At 43.7% G+C, this 21,402-nt stretch overlaps 1 protein-coding gene across 1 annotated transcript in view; it reads right to left on the bottom strand.

Moving 5' to 3' along the window:
• The window catches only part of LOC308312882 (protein kinase C-binding protein NELL1-like), a gene marked incomplete at both ends in the record, with an annotated part of 297,622 nt that overhangs the window by 97,153 nt on the left and 179,067 nt on the right, over positions 1 to 21,402 (bottom strand). Inside the window, one exon of the mRNA XM_080759648.1 lies at positions 17,131 to 17,256. Within this exon, the coding sequence (XP_080615774.1) occupies positions 17,131 to 17,256 (126 nt within the window). The remainder of the gene's footprint in view (positions 1 to 17,130; positions 17,257 to 21,402) is intronic.

The raw sequence follows: 21,402 nt of genomic DNA, 5'->3' as shown, positions 1-21,402 counted from the left end.
TTTACGCTGGCTGAGGATGTCACGCATGAGATAAGAGTGGCCTGACTAACAACATTAATTATGAAGTATGTCAGGACCCACCCCAGTACATGATAGCGTACTGGGTCTTCGGATACGCATCTTCGGATGGGAATTAATTAGCACTAGAGCACAGGAAGGCAAGTCGATACACTCTGGAACTTTTAACCAGAAAATTGCCATTTTTCCGGAGAAAAAAAAAAGTGTTTAAAGCTGAAGATGGTTTGAGACACTAGAGTTTATTTTATAATGCTTAGCAAACACCTTATCTCCAGGCCAAAGTGAAGCCTATGCCTCATTGGGATGAGGGACGAGGTCCAGGGGGAAAACCTCTCTCTCTCTCTCTCTCTCTCTCTTAAACCTCTCTTTCCAACAACCTAACTTGTTATCGCTCACTCCCAAAGTCTTATCTGTGACCGCTTAACTCAGAAAACAATTCCTCCAAAAACCCAGCGTGGATCAGATAAGCTCCTGCAGGGGTCAAACAGCCATTCCCACAATTACCCACTGTATGGCAGGCCACTATTATCCACTAGCAGTCTGTATGCAGCACGCAGCAACACAGTCAGGGATCATAATATAACTCGGGATGAAATCACTTGACTTTGAAGTCCAAATGGTACACAAATAGTCCTAAATTCCCTTTATACCTGCAGGCATTAGCATTCAGCCCTAAGGTGATGATATGAATAGATATGGATGGATGATCGCAAATCCGTGTGTAAAGAGAGTGTACAATCTCTGGAGGTGCTTTAGAGATGCTTATTCGTAATATCATAAAAAAAAACATATGTTACAGTACATAAAATTCAGACCATTTCTCCGGCCAAAGTCAAACGTGACCATCCGCCGAGGGACGACGGGTGAAATACGAATAAAGCATGCCGATCCGCGAGCTCCATCGGCCACTTATTTTCAGCGGGGGCGACCATAGAGTTATTATACAATAGAGAAGACACCCAGAGGAAATCCTGAAGCGCAATGGACATAGTGGCCGAAGAAGGTATTGCAGTTTGGTAAGGTTTGGTCCTCAAACACATGAACGCGCACTATAGGCTCCGACCGTTGTGTCGGTCGTCGCGCGTTCATGTGTTTGAGGACAATCCATCCAGAATGCACACTGTTCCTAAACCGGAAGGAGGAGTGGATTCGCCTCATGCGCTTCTGAGCAACTCAATGCAAGTGGACGGGAGGAGAACTTGGGTGTCTTCTCTATTGTATATATACTCTAAGGGGGCGACGCCAAGTGGAAAGTGGGCTGGAAGCGGGACCAATAGGTACCCAACCGGTCCCCGGTATGGCTCCGCTATAGGCTCCCTCCTCTGTTGTCCTCCACCAATCCCGGGAGCGGAGACGGGACGGGAATCACGTCTTATATACCGTATATAGCGGTTCAGCTTTGCCCCCAGTCAGAAGATGCATGCTATTATACCAGATGTAAAAAAGAGGGCTGACCTGACATTAATCTAAATTAACTGTTAACTAATAAGGTGAATAATCAGCAGCATCAATTCTCCTCGTCCCGTTGAGCAACACATGGAGTCATATATCAACGTGCTAAATTATGGCTGGGTGGGAATATTTGACGTGGCGCTCTACAAGGATTTGGACGAGGTTATAAAGCCCCACACCTCCCTCCTCCTCCTCGACTTTCCATCTCCTTTCCGATGCACCCCCCCCCCCCCCCCGCCCCCCATAGAGGTGAAATCACGTGGAACTGCAATTACTGCTGCCTCCATTTGTGTAAGGGCAGTGTCTGCACTGCAGCCTCAGCCAGCACATACAGTATAGTGTAGAGAGAGAGAGAGAGAGAGAGAGAGAGAGGGAGGCTATGAGCTCAATCCACACACACGCTGTGCAATACATCGTCTACCCTGTAAGGAAACAGCTGTGACAGGTTGATGTTCCGTCCCTCGAGGAGCGAGTCTTTGAGATGGTGATGTCAACCAACCCGCAACAGCAATGTCTATTTTAATTGTGAGGGACAGGGGGGGACGGGGCAGAGTGCAGGTGTGCACATTGCAATCTGCTTCTGTGAATGCCCTCTGATGTTGATCGAGAGCTCGGGAGGGTTTGTGCAAGCAGGTGAAAAAACGTGCATGCGCATACACGTACACGCACACACACACACACACGCACACACACACACACACACACACGCACGCACACACACACACACACACACACACACACACGCACAACCCCAGCCTGAGGTAACGAGAAAGACGGGAGACAGGAACTAATACTGTGTACATATAATTGCACTGCACTGCCATCCAACTCTATAGTAAGTATTAGGACAACTGATGCAGATGTGCTGACATGGAGGAGAGCATTGCCTTGGTTCTCAACAGCTCATTCGCCACATCCAAGATAATCATTTATTGTGATTAACCCATTCTGACCGGGCACCCATTTTGGTGTTGGCATCATGTTATGCTTTAGCTATTGAAAAATAGCAGATCTACAAGCTCATATCGCGCCACCGAGTGGCGCGATACGAGCTTGTAGGTCTGCTATTTTATAAAAATTCGAAGAATGACTGACATTTTTAGAATCTGATCTCAGGTCAGAATGGGTTAATCAGACCAGTGTGTGTCCCGTGGAAACCTCGTATGAATCTGATCTCAGGTCAGAATGGGTTAATGACTTGTCCGGAAGTACACCTGGGGCTCTGCTCAAAGCTCGATCAGCCCATGGCTTTGTTTTGTTTGAATGGCTATACTGAAGCTCCAATGCACCCTGGTAAACCAATGGACATTGGGAAATTGTATGGGCGCGCACGTGTGTGTGTGTGTGTGTGTGTGTGTGTGTGTGTGTGTGTGTATGTTTGCGCATGAAGTAACTAACGGAGAGGACTGCTTTTCTCTCCCTATATATAGCACATAAACAAACATAAAGATTTGACTTAAATACCTAAGCAAAGATACGGAGAATGAAGTCGAAGGCAGACAGATGGACGAATGAGGCTTTCGGAGTCCAGATCTATTTGCAGAGTACAGAACACAGCATCACAGCCATGGGCCCTGACTGAGCCCCATGCATACTTCAGCCTCACGGCTTCCGGAGACTAACGCAGTTACAATCATTTCACTATAGTGTCTTCTTTATACAGTTCAGGACAGAGACATCAAAGGGAAAGGTGGTCTCTCAGGTTCCCCAACCCCCTTTGTCCCAAATTGTCAACATGTCCATAAAAGGTATGGTCAGGAAGGATGCACAGTAGGTGTCCTAACATGTATACCAAGCGACACCCAACCATTTGTTTGTGGTCGTCAAGATAGTGGCCACTGGCTATTCTGAGATTCCTAGCCTGCTAAGTTAGACTCTGTGTCATGACATGTTTGCCCAGCTGAGAGACAATGTAATGTCACACTATACCATACTAGTTTAAAACAGTTATTTATGCTATGTGAATTGTGGTTCCATCAGATTCCACACGCATGTGTCCTACTCGCTGTCATTCGCTGTCAACGATGTCATTAGCAAACCACTCAAAGGAAGCTAACAATACAGAGAGCAATACATTAATTACAAAAGAAGGGAAGCACATGTTGTCTATTGTTAGTTATACCATTGCAGAATATGAGCAGACACCCACTCCTCCACGCCTTGAATAGTAATTCAGTTTTATGCTCAGGGGCAGAGTAAAGAAGAGGATGAAGAGGAACAAAAGACAAGAAGGAGACAGGAGAAGAAGTAAAGAGAGAACCAGAGAGAGCATGGACAAGAGAGATAAAGAGAGAGAGAGAGAGAGAGAGAGGATGGGATACCATTGGGGCAGTTTACAAACAGCAGAATGCATTGATTGGATTGTCCATAGACTCCTGTCTCTGTCCAGCAGCCAACTCTCAGCTAATTAAACAGCACTTCTTCTCCAGAAGTGTACTGTATAACCTAAACACACTCCACTCTCTCAGTGAAAGACAAACACGCCGCTATAGCCCAACAACACACACCGTCTGCGAACACCGCGCGTCAAAACAGCCGCCTCCGATATTTTCAATGAACCTATCCCACACCGGCGGCGTCTGGCGCGCGCTCACGCCTCGCCTGACGCTCCGATACGCCATTGTTCAATTTTCCAGGCGTTGTCGCGCGGCGCACCCGCTTCACAGACGGTGTGTGTTGGGCTTGAGCATACCTTTAGAACAAAATGCTGTACTGTTACTATACAGTACGTTCAGTAGATTGTGTCAAAACTACTCAAAAAGTGGCATCACAAAAATAAACCTTTTCTTACCTAACAAAAATAAATACAAAATACAAATTGCCAAGTTTCGCGAAAACGGACTGCACGGATAAGCCAGAACTGCTATTTTTGGCGGAAGAAGAATATAGCTGCAAGCGATAAGGCGGGACCAAGCAGGAAGGCAATAAGCAATAATAACAATATGCACAATAAGCCATAGAAACATTGAAGACTCATACTCTGACTTGGCGGTGCCCGGATGGGAACCCATGACCTGCTGTTCCAAAGGCGAGAGCTCTACCTACTGAGCTATAAGGACACAATCAGTTGTTTTAGTGTAAACAGTCAAATCATTCAGTGTTTTTGATGACAATTGTGTGTGTCTTGGTATTGTACATGTCATTATCCATTACTAAAGAGTATTTGCTGTACATTTTTTCACGTACAAAGTTCTCTTCAACTGGGATTTCAGATAATGGTCCACAGATTGTTTGTAGAACGTTTCACACGAATTGCTCAAAAATCCAGGCCGAAAATTAGGTATAAGCGTTTTTCAAACTGCTCAAAATGGCGGAGAATCTGAGGGCGAGGCTTACTGGTCAAAGTGACAGAGGTGTTCCCAATGAGTCGAAGGAACATCTGGAAACAAGTGCCATGACTTTTGGCCAAACGAGGCATGAGTTATGCCTGTTCAAAGGTTTCATTTTCCCAAAAAAAAACTATAGCACGCCCATTTGGCCAATTGGAGTAAGATGGTTTCAGTGCTATTTGGCATGACCCTCTGCCATACTGTAACGTTTCATAAGCATATGACGCTGCATGTATGCATGAATGAACTATTTTCACAAAACAGCAATTTCCATTGGCTCATAAAAACTTAATTTTTTCACTTAAAATAAATGTACTTTTTCATTCTCTTCGAGGTCGGTCCATTAAATATTTGAAATAAAGTAAAAACACACACAAGTAAAGGACCAGAGTTTTAAAAAAGGCGTACCAAATTGTGTTAGCTTTATACCCTATATGCATTTATCTTTAAAATAATTACAGTATTTCTAGCTTTAAGGCTCCTTCATTTCAAACATTAAATCATTCCCTCATCTCAATGGCAATAGTCTGTCAGTGGAACTCTCTCCTAATGTCGTTACAGTTTCATACAGTATGTTCCAAGTAATGAATGGAATGCATTTTATATGCATTTGAATAACCTTTCTTAGAGAAGAAAATTAACCACGAATTTCTCTGAATTGGCATTTTTGCACTCAACCTAAAAAGATAAATAATTTAGAGACTAGAGACATGGTGCTGCATGGTGGCTGTCCATTGGTCAGTCTCAGCTCTACGACGATTCCATTCTCAACCAATCACATGATACCAACTTCACTACAGTGTTGTTTTCGTCGACTACAACCAAGACGAAAAATGTTAGTACCTTTTTTCACTGACAAAAACTAAATGAAAACTAAGCTATGATGACTAAAACTAAGACTAAATAATATACTGACAATTTCGTCAACAAATAAAAACCAAACTAACCAAACCAAGACTAAAATGTTAGGAAGGGACTATAATGGACAAGAGATCCACTATAAGTCATTTTACAATTAGTTTGCATGCTGAAAATAGCAGATCTACAAGCCCACAACGCGGCGCAACACGACGTATTGTGGGCTTGTAGATCGTCTATTTTCAGCAAGTGTAAAAACAGCAACATTATGATGGCATCAAGGCCCACCAAAATACATTTTGTTAGACTAAATCAACTGTCGATTTAGTCGACTAAAATATTATGATATTTAGTCGACTAAAACTAGACTAACACTAAAACATTGCAGGTGACTAAATTGTGACTAAAACTAAATGAAAACTATTCAAGAGACTATGACTAAAGCTAAAATTTGCTGCCAAAAACAACACTGCTTCACTAATAGAGTGCCCCATTTAAACATGTACGTTTGAATTGCCTACTCCTTGCTTGCTGTTTATTGCTGATTACTGCCTGTCTGTCTGTGCTGCTGCAGCTTGCCTGACGTTCCCTGCTGCTGTGCAGTGCGCACCCTCCACCTCCACCTCCCTCCAACACCCCAGCTACCACCTATTGTTTAGTAAATCACACCTGTGTGAGCCAAGTGGTGCAACTCCCCACTCCCGCTGCCTCTCTCTCTCTGTGTAATTAGCAAGCAACAGTGCAACACTATCTCGCTCTCTCTGTTTCTGGCACAATAGCGCCACTTTTGCCCCTACTGCTACTCATGGTCACATAGGTGAGGACATACTCTAAGGGACGGACGGACATTGCCGTTCCTTGGAGTGGTTGCACCACTCAATAATCAACGTTGATGTACTATGGGGAAATCAGAAGGTCCATATTAGTAGAGATTGATAGAGTGTTCTCCCTTAAGAGTATACCTAAAAGCAGATCCATTCATCGCCAAACCAAACAAACGTATTGCTCATTTTATTTTAATACAAACTATTCATCTCAATTCGAGACATGTCCCGAGTGAACCCGGATTGCCATGGAAACGGGCAGACTTCAACGTAAAAGTTTGTGCATTTGCATGATTAGGCTATTAGTTGTAATGAGGCCTGTGTGTGTGTGAGTGCGTGCGTGCCTGTGTGTGTGGCTCCCTCCCCCATGTATTTCCTGGGCCATGCCATCCCTTGGTTACACCATGGCTTGTGAGGATGAACGGCTACTGCCTATAGCCAGTGTTCGTAGCCATGGCAATAAAGCCATTTCTAACTATAGGCTTATATCTGTGCTCGCCACAAGTCCTGAAAGGTCTCCAAACTTTAATAACATCATTTGAAAAAAAACACTGGGTTTTCTAGAGGGTGCAGGGATTGCAACTTTGAATTGACCAATGCCTGAAAATCAATACGGTTTTAGCTTATCGATTCTCTTATATAGGAGACTTGTGGGTCTTCCTAATTCCTAGCATGCCGTGATGTGCCAAGACGAGACAAGTCTCAAACATGTTGATTGCCCACGTCCCCTACGTAATCACCGTTAAATACGTCTAATCTAATTACCCCACATGTGCATTCGCTACATTTCATTTGGTCTAAGCACCAGAGTTCCGTCATCCACGTGTAAATACCACGCGGGGTGTCGCATGTCAAAAAATAACAGATCTACAACTCTAAAAGATGAGAATGCTTTGAAAATAGGGTTGGGATCCTGAACCGGGAGGAGTGTCCCACACTGAGGAACAGAACCATGGAACCGTGGATTATTTATAGGACCACCATAGCTCTGAGAGTGTTCAAATGGAACCACATACACTCTTAGGTCACATTCACACCAGAGAGCTTTGCTGCGATTAAAACGGAATCCTGCTGCGCATTTTCAGAAAGTGCACTTCGTTTGGCAGGTGTGAAGGCTCATTCGAATCCTAATGCGTATCAAAGAACCGCATTTTACTCCGAGCAAAAACGGGGGTTTCGCTTCGCTTCCAATCGCACTTGATTACGATTCGGTGCAGGTGTGAATGCAATCCGCAGTAAATAAAGGAAATGAAGCAAACAATGTGGCGGGTGAGGAGCTGAACACAGTTGGAGACGGAGAAGGCATATTTTACGCAGCGCAAAGATGTCCCGTTACTGTGGATACTAGACGTGGTCGAATGAGGAGACTGAAGCCCTGATCGAAATGAGGACGAGTACATTCATCAATTGCTTAAGAAAACACATAAAAACACTGCAGTGTAATTATAGCCTACAGAATATTCTGTCTGTCTGTCTGTGCCGTAAACATGGAGTGCTGTCACTGTGTGGGGACTGGGGAGCAGGGACTTTCATCTCGATAAGCTGCTGACGGTCTGTTATATCAGTGTGCTCAGCGCTGTGCCTCCATGCCCAAAAGCTCCACCCATACGCATGAGTCTAAGTATAAGTCTAAGTATTAGGTGAGAATGTGACCTTAGAGTTAATACAGACCTATGAAATGGTAAATGGTCCATGTATATAGCGCCGTTATCCAAGGCAGTTTACATAGGTTCTGCATTACATTCACATTCACCCACGCATTACATTCACCCATGCATTACATTCACATTCACCCATACACACACACACACACATTCATACAACGATGGCGGCGGAAACCATGCAAGGCACCAACCAGCACATCAGGAGCAATTAGGGCTTCAGTGCCTTGCTCAAGGACACTTCGACACTAACTCTGGGGGAGCCCAGGTTCGAACTGGCAACCTTGCGGTTTCATAACATCTATTATTTGTATTAACTGTTAATTACCGAGACTCAAACGTGTCTGTTTCATGAGACTGCTTCCATTCAAAACACTACACTGGGGGCACGGTGGCACAGTTGGTAGTGCTGTCGCCTCACAGCTAGAAGGTCCTGGGTTCGATTCCCGCTCGGGGCACTGTGGGTGCTGGCGGCGTGTTTCCTCCTCCGCGCCATCAGTGCCCATACCCGAAGGCGGGGTTGGCGAAAGGGCCTTTCTGTGTGGAGTTTGCATGTTCTCCCCGTGTCCCCTAGGGTAGGTACCCTCACAAAAAACATGCAGTAATCCTGGTCTCTAAACTGCCTCCCCCTGGCCAGCCGGGGCGCCTGATGGAGGGGAAAGGAACTGGTTGGAATAACGTGTTCCTTCCACTCGCTACGTCCAACCAGGGAAACTCCCCCCTGTCAGGTGTAAAGGAGCAACTTGGACACTCAGGCATGAAGGGAGCATGAGTTAAGTCCGTTGCTCTCCCCAGGTTGGCGGAGGGTGTGTAGAGCCCAGGATCACGGTAGATGATTGGCACAGGGGTGAAAAATGGGTTACAAAATCGTGGGATAAAAAATATATATATATTTAAAAAAAAAACACTACACTGAGGGCAGTGGCCCAGGGATGGAGTGGACGGATAGAAAATGTGAGGTTCCCAGTTCGATCCCTGTGGGCTCCCCCAGAGTTAGTGTCGATCGAAGTGTCCTTCAGCAAGACTCTGAACCCCTAATTGCTCCCGATGTGCATGGTTTCCGCCGACATCGGTGTATGCATGTGTGTGTGTGTGAATGGATGCACGTAATGCACAATCTATGTAAAGCGCCTTGAATTAAAGCGTTTCATAAATGCACCATTTACACTTGACTTCGTCATCTCCATGACAACAGCTCGATGAGGAGCTGGCAGGTAGTTGATTGGGGTTTATTGAGAGTGCTTTGTGGTCAGTGCGCTACAACAAATACTGAATACGAAACGTGAATGAAAATGGCATGTTCAAAGTCCATCACCAATACAAGAAAGGTGGACGCAAACAAAATGAGGAATTGACAGGTAAAATCATGCACCCCAGAGCAACCAGCAACTGAAATACTACTGTTGATGATAAAAGCATGCACAGTGCATTTAGCTGTGACAGTGGATATGTCCACTGACTGACAGTCTGACACCACTGATTATACTCAGTTTAAATCTTGTGTACAGGTATACATACAGTAAGAATAAAGGGCCTTGCACACGAGGGGCTGTATTTTGCGCGTCTTAAGTACCAGGTCTTATTACCTAACTTGAGTAAACTAAAGACCTGGAGGCGTGATCAATGCTCTTTGGCCACTCAGAATAGCCAAATGGCATTGATCACGCCTCCAGGTCTTTAGTTTACTCAAGTTAGGTAATAAGACCTGGTACTTAAAGGGACACTTCACCCTTTTTGCAAAAAAATATATGTTAATGACGTTTAGAAGCTTTAGATCACTTTCCTGGGGGTATTTATGTGTGTAATATGTGGTTTTAGATATTTTAGATTGTAGCAGTGAGCCTGTTGTCTCTGATGTCATGGACACTGGTCTCACTACCTTCCTGGACTACAATTCCCATAATGCTTTGGTGCACTGCTCCTCCTTGTGGATAGGGGGGAGAGCTGTCTTACTGAGACAACATGTAGTCCAGGAAGGAAGTGAGCCCAGTGTCCATGACATCAGAGACAACAGGCTCACTGCTACAATCTAAAATATCTAAAACCACATATTACACACATAAAGACCCCCAGGAAAGTGTTCTAAAGCTTCTAAACGTCATTAACATATATCTTTTTGCAAAAAGGGTGAAGTGTCCCTTTAAGACACGCAAAATACAGCCCGAGGAGCGATAAAACGCGTTTATAGTCTAATTTTCAATGAGACCTGTGGTATTTTTTGCTCGGAGAAGTCGCGGTTGCGACAGCGCAAGCGTATTTACGTGAGCGCGGTCCCGTGACTTTGTTGCGCGCGTGGTCGTTATACGTGCACTCGCCAGACCTGGATTCTGTTTAGCTTTTTTTTTTTTACGCTTGGGTTGGTCTTCTTCAACAGACCCGGAGGATACCTGCTCACAATGTGCAGGTTGGTTGCCTTGCATGGTTTCCTCCACCATCGGTGTGTGTCGAATGGGTGAATCATGTAATGCAGGTGGGGTGGCACATACTGTACTGTAGTGTTACGTTGTTATAGGTTTCATGGGTGGGAATCTGGCAAAAGGGATAGTTTTCCTTGGCCCAGGCTATAGTTGGTCAGGCCCTTATAACGGCAAGGGGATAGTGTGAGTCTCTGTGTATTATACGCTCTCCCAGTGAAACGTCTCACCGTTAGTAAGCTGTTTAGCAGCCGTTTACTCCATGTGTATCGGAGGAGGGACGGACATGGATGTCTAAAACCCTCCCTGGGGGGGATTGGTAGCGACTGCAGTGTGCATATAGATTAGGAATTGACATGTTTATTGGAGCAAAGATGCCCAAAACGTAAAAAAAAAAAACGTTTTTCAAGAGTGCTCTCTTCCATTTAGATGCATGAAACAGGAAAGGACAGTGACAACTGAGAGCCGAGTCAAGTAACGCTTGTCGTACTCAACCTCCAAAAAAGGTAAAACCAGACTGAGCTGCTCATCTGTTTATGCGCCCTCTGTGCCGCCTCAAACAGCGAGTATAAAAGACATCTGACATTGTGTCACCACCAGGCCGTGCTGGAAGGCAACGCGCAGCAGATGGCAGGGTTTGGAACAACAATAGCTGCTGACGGGATGCCAGCGTTTCTCACACACACACACTCAGGACTCATTATGAGCGTCAGCGAGTCAACTGCCGAGTCAGTTATAATGACAAACATCGACAGAAGAAAGCAAAGTTTCAAAACGTTGCTAAATTCCAGACGTAAGGAATTGAATATCAACGCGTACTACGAACCTACTGCAGCTCTATCGTGAAGAGAGGCATGGTAGTTTCACTTTCATTGTCATTGTGGAGTGAAAGTGAAAACACACATGCTCATTCTCATTTGGTTCTTATATGTCTTAACGTTTCTCTCTTTCCTCACAGTGAGGATCTAGAGCTAAAGGGCCCCTGGGGGCCACCAACGGCCCCCGTTTGGATAATCCTCCCCTGCCTGACAGGTCTCTCCAAAAGCAGAGAGTTGAGAGAGACACTGACTGGCCTGTTTCACATGGTTGCATGCTACGCTTACTTACTCTTACTCATCCCATGGTGCCGCTATAGGGGGCCGTAGGCGTGTCATGGTGGATGCATCCCATGGCCTGGAGGGCCGTAGGGGTGTCATGGTGGATGCTTGGGCAGTCAGGGATCTCCAGCTCTCTCTCTCTGTCTTAATTCAGCTGTGCGCAGCATGCAGGGTCTGGAAGCGGCATGCCAGTCCATTCCTTGATGTTGTCCATCCAGGACTTTCTCTGCCTGCCTATTTCTTCTCCTACTGTCCTCCTACCCTGTAGTATGCGAGGTATTATATGCCTTGTAACAATTGACCATACCAGGCCAGTTTGCGAACGCTTTACTGTTGAGAGTAGAGTCTCCTGCATGTTCTCCAGCATGGGTGGTGTAACGAAATAGTTTGTTTCCGGTGTTCTTTATATCAGGGGTTCTCAATCTCAACGTTTTTGGCTGGGGACACCCCCGGAACGGCTTTGGCCATGTATCGCGACCCCCGCCCCGCCCCACCTCCCTTCCACACCCCCAATACAAAGTGGCCGCTACAATAGCGAAAATACATAATAAATAAATACTGAAACCAGATAATAGTCATTAAGGAAATGTATGCATGCACTATGTGTACTGTATGTAAACTCTTCATTTCCATTTTCAAGCCATTCCGTTGCAATTATTTATTTATTGGACCCCCCCCAAAATGATTTGGCGACCGGGGGGGGCACGATCCACGGGTTGAGAACAACTGCTTTATATGATATATATATATATACAGTATATGTAGCATTCGAAGGACTGTATCCTGACCTCGGTGTCCGCTGTGAGGGTCTCTCTCACAACCATACCGTAGGGTGGAGGGTGGAGTACAGTCTGACCTTCACCGGGAAGCTGAAGGTGTTGCTTCTCCAGACTCTGGCAAGTCTCGTCATGGCTGATATCGCTAATATTAATATGCCGATTCTTGTTCTAACTTCCTTTGTGGAGGTGCCCATCCTCACTCACATAAGACCTGAGGTATTTGAAGTCCTTTACTTCTTCCAGTGTTTGCCCGTTCAGTGATGTTGTTGGTTGGTGCTAGTTGGTTGTGACTGTTGACCAGGATCTTGTGTTTTTCTTCATTTACCTCCACGCTCTCGCTACCATGGTGTTGTTAATGAGAAGTTGAGAACTGCTTGATCGTGTGTAAAGTGATCGAATGGCTTGTATGAGGTTATTGTCAAAGTTGTAGTTTCTGAGAACCTGCCACAACCCTTCATGCCAAACACGGTCAAAGGCTTTTTTCCCCGTTTTAAGTCGATGAAGTTGCGATATAGGTTGTGTTGGTGCTGAAGTATACTTCTCAATCAGTAACCTGATGTTGAAGATGTGTTCCTTTTTGGCATGCTACTGCTACTACACAAATATACAGTATTTCTGATCTACAAGATCACAACGCATCACCCGCTGCAACATGTTGTGAGCTTATAGCCCAGATATTTTCAGTGCGCAAGGTATAAAGTGGGTAAAACTACTGTAAATGAGGCGCTCTGTTTCTTTACATTTCACGTTTAATTTCATAGGATAAACGAAGAATCGAGTGCTTAAATGTTGCCTCAGTTGTTGAACATGAGTGTTGTGTTCAAATGGGACGGATTGAAACGGGTTGAGCAGGTGCTGTTGCTTTGCACTTCTGCAGGTACGTATAGCTATAATATATATATAATAATATATATATATATATATATAATATATCGAAACCCCTCAGGGCTCTATGCTAGTGTAGGCTATTTTCTGTTTTCGCCCTACATGTATATTCGCAGAAACTAGTGGATCTACAAGCTTACAACACGACTCTGAAAACGTTTTTCCCTCCCAATATGGATCCCGGGGGTTAAGTGGTAAATCACATGCTCACTCCTCTATTAAAGGGACACTTCACCCTTTTTGCAAAAAAATATATGTTAATGACGTTTAGGAGCTTTAGAACACTTTCCTGGGGGTATTTATGTGTGTGTTTATGTGGTTTTAGATATTTTAGATTGTAGCAGTGAGCCTGTTGTCTCTGATGTCATGGACACTGGGCTCACTTCCTTCCTGGACTACATGTTGTCTCAGTAAGACAGCTCTCCCCCCTATCCACAAGGAGGAGCAGTGCAGTGACTGCACCAAAGAATTATGGGAATTGTAGTCCAGGAAGGTAGTGAGACCAGTGTCCATGACATCAGAGACAACAGGCTCACTGCTACAATCTAAAATATCTAAAACCACATATTACACACATAAATACCCCCAGGAAAGTGTTCTAAAGCTTCTAAACGTCATTAACATATATTATTTTGCAAAAAGGGTGAAGTGTCCCTTTAAGCTGTTTTTATGCATGATGGACGGTAGGGCATTCACGACTATACTGAATTTTAATAGTTGTGGACTAAAAAAACCAAAGACGAAATCTAACAATTTTCATCCAAAACGTCTCTGAATACAACCATTAAATAATTGAAGTAAATGTAGACCTAATTTTAAGATCACCACACCCCCACACGCCAACTCGTCTAGAAAGAGCTAGAAATACAATATGCATCATACGATCTACAGTATAGCACACTATAGGCTGTAGAGGCTGGTATGGTACAGTAGTAGATGTATAATGAATACTAATTGCTGCACATGAAGGTGTAATTGGGGGGGAAGTAGAATATATACAGTACAGTACATTCCATAATGAACTTGTAAAAAAGCATAAATTAGTGCACTTGTTTAACAAATTTCTCCCCTGAGAGACAAAATAAAGTAACCTTGAAGTATACCCAAACAGATTATATAATATGCTATCTACTGTATGCATCATGCATATTCACATACCATGCACCCTGGACAAGACCTACGCTGTAAAGACTATCATTTGTTTGGGCGAATTTTAGCGGAAGTATCGCCCAAGGAAATGACGTTGATGCTTTACAAATAAGTTTACATTCTCCGCGAACAAGTGTTGTGATTGGTCGGGAAAATATCCTTTCTGGGGGAAATAAATATGATGGATTTTCCGGAGGATACAACCGCCGATAGCTTCTCTGCCTTACGTTGTGACCAGGCTTTTCTTTTCGCAGATAAGTATAAGCCTGGGACCGAGGCTACATACCATGAGTAGACTTATATTGCACAAGAATGTCAAAGCACAAATATGACAAACATCTTTCTTTTTTTTATGAAGCCCACAGTTTGGTTTGGTTCCCCCACTTGTAATTCTCAACAAAACACTGTGATTCTAATTTTCCTAGAATCAGTAACATGTTGGTGATGCTTACGTCTATCAATATATAAGCGGGGGGAAAGGGGCGGGGGGCCCCCATGACGATTATAAAAACATTTAGTCTCTGAGCAGAAGTGAGTGCCTGTCACTTCCTTGTGTCCACTGTGTTTATATAATTGTCCAGTAGTCAAAGAAGTTATTTGGCTTGTGCCAGGCATTGTGCGCGATTCCATTTGCTTGTTCAGTTTCATCACCCCATAGCGCAGGAAATGGGCTGTAATCAGATTTCCCGAACTTTCCTTTTCGCTTGATGAGCGAGATCTGAGCGAGTTGTGACTCGATGAAAAGATGAGTGTTCTTGGCTCTGTGCACGGTGGGGGAAAAAAATAAGAAAAACGGCACGGGGTGGGGCAGCAACGCATCACTCTTCCATGGGCTATGAAACAATATAGAACTGGGCATAACGGGCAACGGATGAGGGATCTCTTAACGGCAATGGCATGTGGCACGGTGATTGGTTTAATTATTGTAACGCCCAAACCACACCTATGCATAATGTAACGGGTAGCGGAGGTGTTTTAGGGATTTAGGCAGGTGACCAAAACAGCCACTGCAGCAGTAGGGGAACGCCCCTTCCCCAATGCTAAATCCCCAAATAGTGGCTTTAGAAAGCTCGGACGAAAATAGAGCCCTATGCCTTTACGGTAACGCACTGTGCTTCGTTTTGAGCCACACACACACGCATGCAGGCCAGGTTGTTTGCAGCAGGCATATTGCTTAGACAAAATACAACATTTACAGTATAGGTCTAGGTTGGCGTTATTATACAGTTGTCTTATTTATTCATGTTAAGGGGAGAAATTGCTTTCTTCCTTTGCCACGAAAGGCAAAGGTTCCGAACTGAAATGCAAATTATGCCCAACTTCTGAGAGCTTCGATCAGCAAAGACAATCGACTTCCAAATAAATTGGTAGTGTGGAACATATTTGTCAAACGTTTCGTCCTTAAAATAACAATTTAAGCTGTTGTTACCTGTTTTAACCACTCACAGTACTAACATTTCGCTAATGACCTATACATCATTTTATGTTGTATATGATCTCAGGGTCTGCTGCTGCCATCGTCTTTTTTTTTTTTCTCATTTGGAATTCCAACCTGGCCTTTGAATGTGATGACAGGAAGAAAACAGCGGGAAATGTAATTTGTTCACTGTCAAATTCGTATAGACTGTATATCTAATTCTGTGACTGGCTTGTGATTGGTTAGGGGATCAACTAAACCACTGAGCACTCATGCAACATCCATTTTGGAAAACAGCTGCAATGGGGAGCACTTTTAGACTGAATAATGATGAGAGACTAAATGGAAATGAGTGTCAGGCTGAGATTGCTTCATTGCTACTTTAAAACACCCAGGAAAACCACCTCGGCAGCAATATTTGGAAAAACTTGACAGACTTATCGCTACATGTTGTTGAGGCATATTCTTGCGTAGGAATTATTTTGGTTCCACAAGAAGAAAAAAAAAAAGAGCTCTCAAACTGTGGTTTAAACGGAAAGTTTGCAATGTTTTAAATATTATGAATCTTGTGGTTCTATTGAGGATGAGGCTCCCGGCGGCAGCCATCGTGGACGGCATCTTGAAAACGATGCCTTTCAAGTTGTTAGTTTTCCGTAAACTTTTAGTACGTTATCTAGCACACCCAATAGTAACATAATCCATTGAAGAATCGCGACTATCAATTATTTAGGGGGAGCCAAATTAGTTTGCAATGGTTTTTGAAAACCTTATGCCCATACCTAACACCATGCCAACATTCTAAAAGTAGTTACAAAGTGCATAATTGTTGTGATTTTTTTTACATTTTTGCTCATTTTAGCCACTGTGGACACCATCTTGAAAACGATGCCTTTCTGGTTGTTCGTTGTTCCTAAAAATGTAGTATGTTATTCAACACACCCAATAGTAACAGAATCCATTGAAAAATCTATTTTATCAATTATACCTATATGTATCCAATATTTGAGTCTGTGCAAACGGACCACTAGGGGACGCTCCCAACACGTTTGCACAGCTTTTTGAAATCCTTATGCCCATACCTAACACCACACCAGAAATTCAGAAACTAGTCACCAAAAGCCAAATCTTGCCGATTTCGTACATGTCCGCCCGCCCCCGCTACGTGGATAAGGATAAACAGAATTCCCTTGAGGGATCGACACAGAGCAATGCTGTTGAATCGATACCATGCGTTTGAATGTGCATACCGGTGCAGGAGTACTCGTCCACTCTGGTGAAGCCTGGGAGGCAGTCGCAGCGGTGGCTCCCAGGGAGGTTCATACACACGGTGTTGGACTGGCAGTAGTGCATCTGCGTCGTGCACTCATCGATATCTGAAACACATGAAGGAACACACGCGGTCAATTCCTGACAGAAAGCTTATAGCGTTAAATGGAGCACATTTTTGGATTGTTGGGGAGGAGGGGGGGGGGGGGGGGGGGTCTTGTTTCTGTGAAACATCATATTTCCATTCTTTGGCCTGCTTGTGTGTGTAAGCATTACAGTATTTGCCAACATGAATGAAACGCCTCTGCAAATTAATAATGACTTCTTCATACAGAAGACAACGTTTTCTTGCACACTTTGCTGCAAGAAAGCTCTCTCGGGTCTCCCAGGTCAGAAACCAAACCTCTACCATGCACACACAAAGGGAATCCGCCCTCTGCCAGGCAGTAGTGTAAAGTAACGTATAGTACATATACTCCAGTACTTAAGTACATTAAGTACAGTTTGGAGCTATTTTTTAAGTGGAGCAACCACTTCATTAAGTAGCTTTGTGTGTGGCTGCCTGGCTGAGTCTGAGCACGGAAATAGCATTTGGTTGGTTTTCAAAACCAACTGTCACTGTTGTGCACACATACATTATTAACTGTACATATGACGATTTCAGGTGCATCAGTACAGTACAGTACAGTACAGTACAGTACAGTACAGTACAGTACAGTACAGTACAGTACAGTACAGTACAGTACAGTGACCTCCGGGGATCCCCACACGGTAACTGTCATTTCACAACATCATAAACTTCACACTTCAACCCAGGGCATTACTGTTTGACAAAACAACACAAAGGAAACAATTCAGTGTACATTCTGCACTGTCTTCATCAACCATCCCCAGTGGCTCAAGTAAAAGACCCATACATTGAAGTATAGTGGCGAAAAGGAGTTAAATGTGGAGTGGAAAATGTAGTGCAGCCATTGAGTGCTTGATAATTGCCCTGCAGTTGACAGACACATACAAGCATGTGCTCTCAAAGCATAGAGAAGAGAAGAGAAGAGAAGAGAAGAGAAGAGAAGAGAAGAGAAGAGAAGAGAAGAGAAGAGAAGAGCTATAGACAAACACACAGACACACGGACGGACAGAGATGTTGCTAGAAGGATGAGCTCAGAAAGACTGGAAGTTGCATGTGTGTGTGGTTGGGGGCCTTTTATAATGCAATGAGCCCCATCCGCCATTTATTTCCTAGGGCATGCACATGCCATCCCTTGGTTACATCATGTCTTGTTACTAAATGCTCTGCATTCTGCCAATACTAGTGGATTGTAGCCATGGCAATAACATAACTTCTAACTATAGCCCTATACCTGTACCAACCACGGCTCCTGGAAGTTTCTTTCCACACACATTTTAATAACATATTTGAGAAAGGCTGGTTTGGTCAAGAGCAGCTATAGTAGTAGCAAGCAGTTCCCAAACTTTTTCTGGGTCAGGGCCCACTTGTGTAAAAAAAAAAGAGGTTGTGGCCCACCATTATGACCACTTAACATGGTAGCCAATCAGTTTATTTTTTAGAGAAAGTTTATTTGAACAATCAACCAAAGCGGATTTTAATAAATACAGGAACATATTTTTGGGTTGGATTAACAGATCAAATGTAGTTTTTGATTGATTGGATATTTTATTAGTCAGAAATGTAAACAGCACGAGATACGGTCAGGCATTAAGGCTAAAAGGTTAACACAAAACGTCCGGGGAACTTGTTTCCATTGTGGTCCTTTGTATTCAATTCATAAAGTAGGCCTACACAATAATACACGTCATTAACACATACAAACACTATCATGGACAAAGGAAAACGGCACCTCCTTTCTATGGGAATTTAGTTTAGTTTAAGTATAGTTAGTCGGGTATGAGGGCATTGCACTGCCCCTTTGACTATCTTTCTTAAATACCAATCCCATTTTTATATTTACTAAAGCCTGTCTTCTACCCTGAGCCATTCTAGACTATAGCTAAGTGTATTGGAATGAAGTCGGTCATGGGCTTTAGGCAGTGTTCGAATCAGTTTGTTTTGGGAGGTCTGAAGCTTCGTTTTTAAAGAGAACCAAGATGTGCAAGCATAGCTATACAAATCCTTGGCTTTCTTGTTCAGCTTTGATGCCATTTTTCACCTCTTCTTTGCTTGAGATTACTTGAAATCATTTGCATTACTAAGGGAATTAACCCAAAAGGAATGGATTCTGTTTTACCAAGGTCTAGGTGAAATGACAGTGAAGTGCATATTTATCTGAGTTGAAGAACTGCAGGCTTCCTCAACTTGCATTTGTCCTTGCCCGAGACCAGGAGTGCTGAGTTGTCAGCGAACAAGAACAAATTGCAGTTACAGGCTGCTTTCATGTATAATGTATAGAGGGAACTGTAACAGCCCTAGTGGGCTTTCTTGGGAAGGGACGAGGACAGGGTTCAATTGACATCAACCACTTGTTCTCTTCCCTCAATGTAGAATTTCATCCAGTTCAGTTCAAAATTAATCACGTTCAGCTCATTCAGTAGAATTGAATGATTGACAGTGTCAAATGCCTTTTGGAGATTCAGCAGTTATCTGCCCGAGGCTACTTCGCGTTTGATGTAGTCGGTCAAATACAGTAGAGTACGCATGAGTCACTGGAGTGGGACGTTCTGAATCCAGATTGGAATTTCGTTCTTCAAGGTAACTTTCAAGGTAACTACTGATCTCTTTGAGAAATAATCTCTATAACCTTTGAGATGGAACAAAGGATGGAAACAGGGCGGTAGTTGCCGGGTTTTAATTTGTTTCCTTTTTTTATACAGAGGCATTACTCTCGCTAGCTTGGATTCTTGTGGGATACGACACTGACAGATGGATACATTTGTAATGTGCATGGGGCTACCATGGGAGCAACATGACAGCTGTGTCTCCGAGGTATCTGGTGGTGTACTTTAAATTACTATTTATCTGTATCACAATCATTTTTTTACGAGGATTGAAACGAAAAAATGCCATGGCAAAGGTTTAAAGTCACATTTTTATATTACTATTCAAATGTAAGTGTTTCCCCAATGGTTTTGGGGCCCACTTGCAATCCCGTCACTGGTCTAGAGTTCATGACAAAATGTGGCACTTGTGACCTTGTGAGAGAGATACGGTATAGTATAGTATAGTATAGTATACATGAGGCACACATGTACCTGCAGCACACACAGACAAGAGAGGCAGACATTGGCACGTACTGTATGGTGCATGCATGTGCACTCACATGGGAGAGACATGCTATTCGGTTACATTCCATGCCTGATGATTAATCCATTTTGGACGGGAACCCCTATTGGTGTTAGCACCATGTTATGCTTTAGCTATTGAAAAATAGCAGATCTACAAGCTCGTAGCTACGAGCTTGTAGGTCTGCTATTTTTGAAAAGTCGTGAAAATGGGGCCGCAAATCTTTGAATATATATTTCAGAGCGAACATTTTTAACTAAAGAAAATGTGCTTCTGGGGGGTCCCTGCAGGAACTACATATTTTGAGATGGGGGTCCGCGCGTGGCCCAATAGAGATCATTCTGGGGGTCCTTGACATGAAAAAGGTTGAGCACCACTGACATAATGTTAGGATTTAGAAGCCTTTTTTTTTTTTGTATCGACCTCAGTCCAAAACGGGTTAAATGTGACAACATGCACCCATGGTGCATAGCTGCATGCATATGCATGCTTGTGAACCAGACGACGGGAGACAGAAGAGATGCAGTCGGAACGTTATTGCATCCGACAGTGGAAGTATTATAGTATTGGGGCATGCTTCCTGCATGGTGTGGAGATTTGCGTTCCACCGGGTGCATCTTTCCACTATAGTTGCTTACGTATGCATGCGTACATGTCTGCACGGTAACAGTATATATATATTGATGGAATCCCGGGAATCATGCGTGCTAAAGTGTCCAGAGGCGAAGCAGCCCGCTCTGCACTACTCTGCTACTGTGCCCATATAAGAGTGAAGGATAAGAGAGTGTGTTCTCTATATGTCATCTTCAGTTTCATGTATATAGATCCATCGCGGCTCTGAAGTCAACTCCCAAACACGTTGCTCACCACAGCATGAATGGTATACACAGTACAATCAACTCAGGGAGTGTACAAAAATGGTGTCCAGTTGGTTCTATTTGTATAGACTCTCAAGAGTTAAATGAACACTCCGAATTTGACTGTGTAATTGAGTTACATTTGAGGCCTGGAGCTC

This window comes from Protomyctophum bolini, assembly GCF_963924005.1.
Source record: "Protomyctophum bolini genome assembly, chromosome: 1".
NCBI lineage: Eukaryota > Metazoa > Chordata > Actinopteri > Myctophiformes > Myctophidae > Protomyctophum > Protomyctophum bolini.
This window is presented reverse-complemented; position numbering and strand designations above follow the sequence as displayed.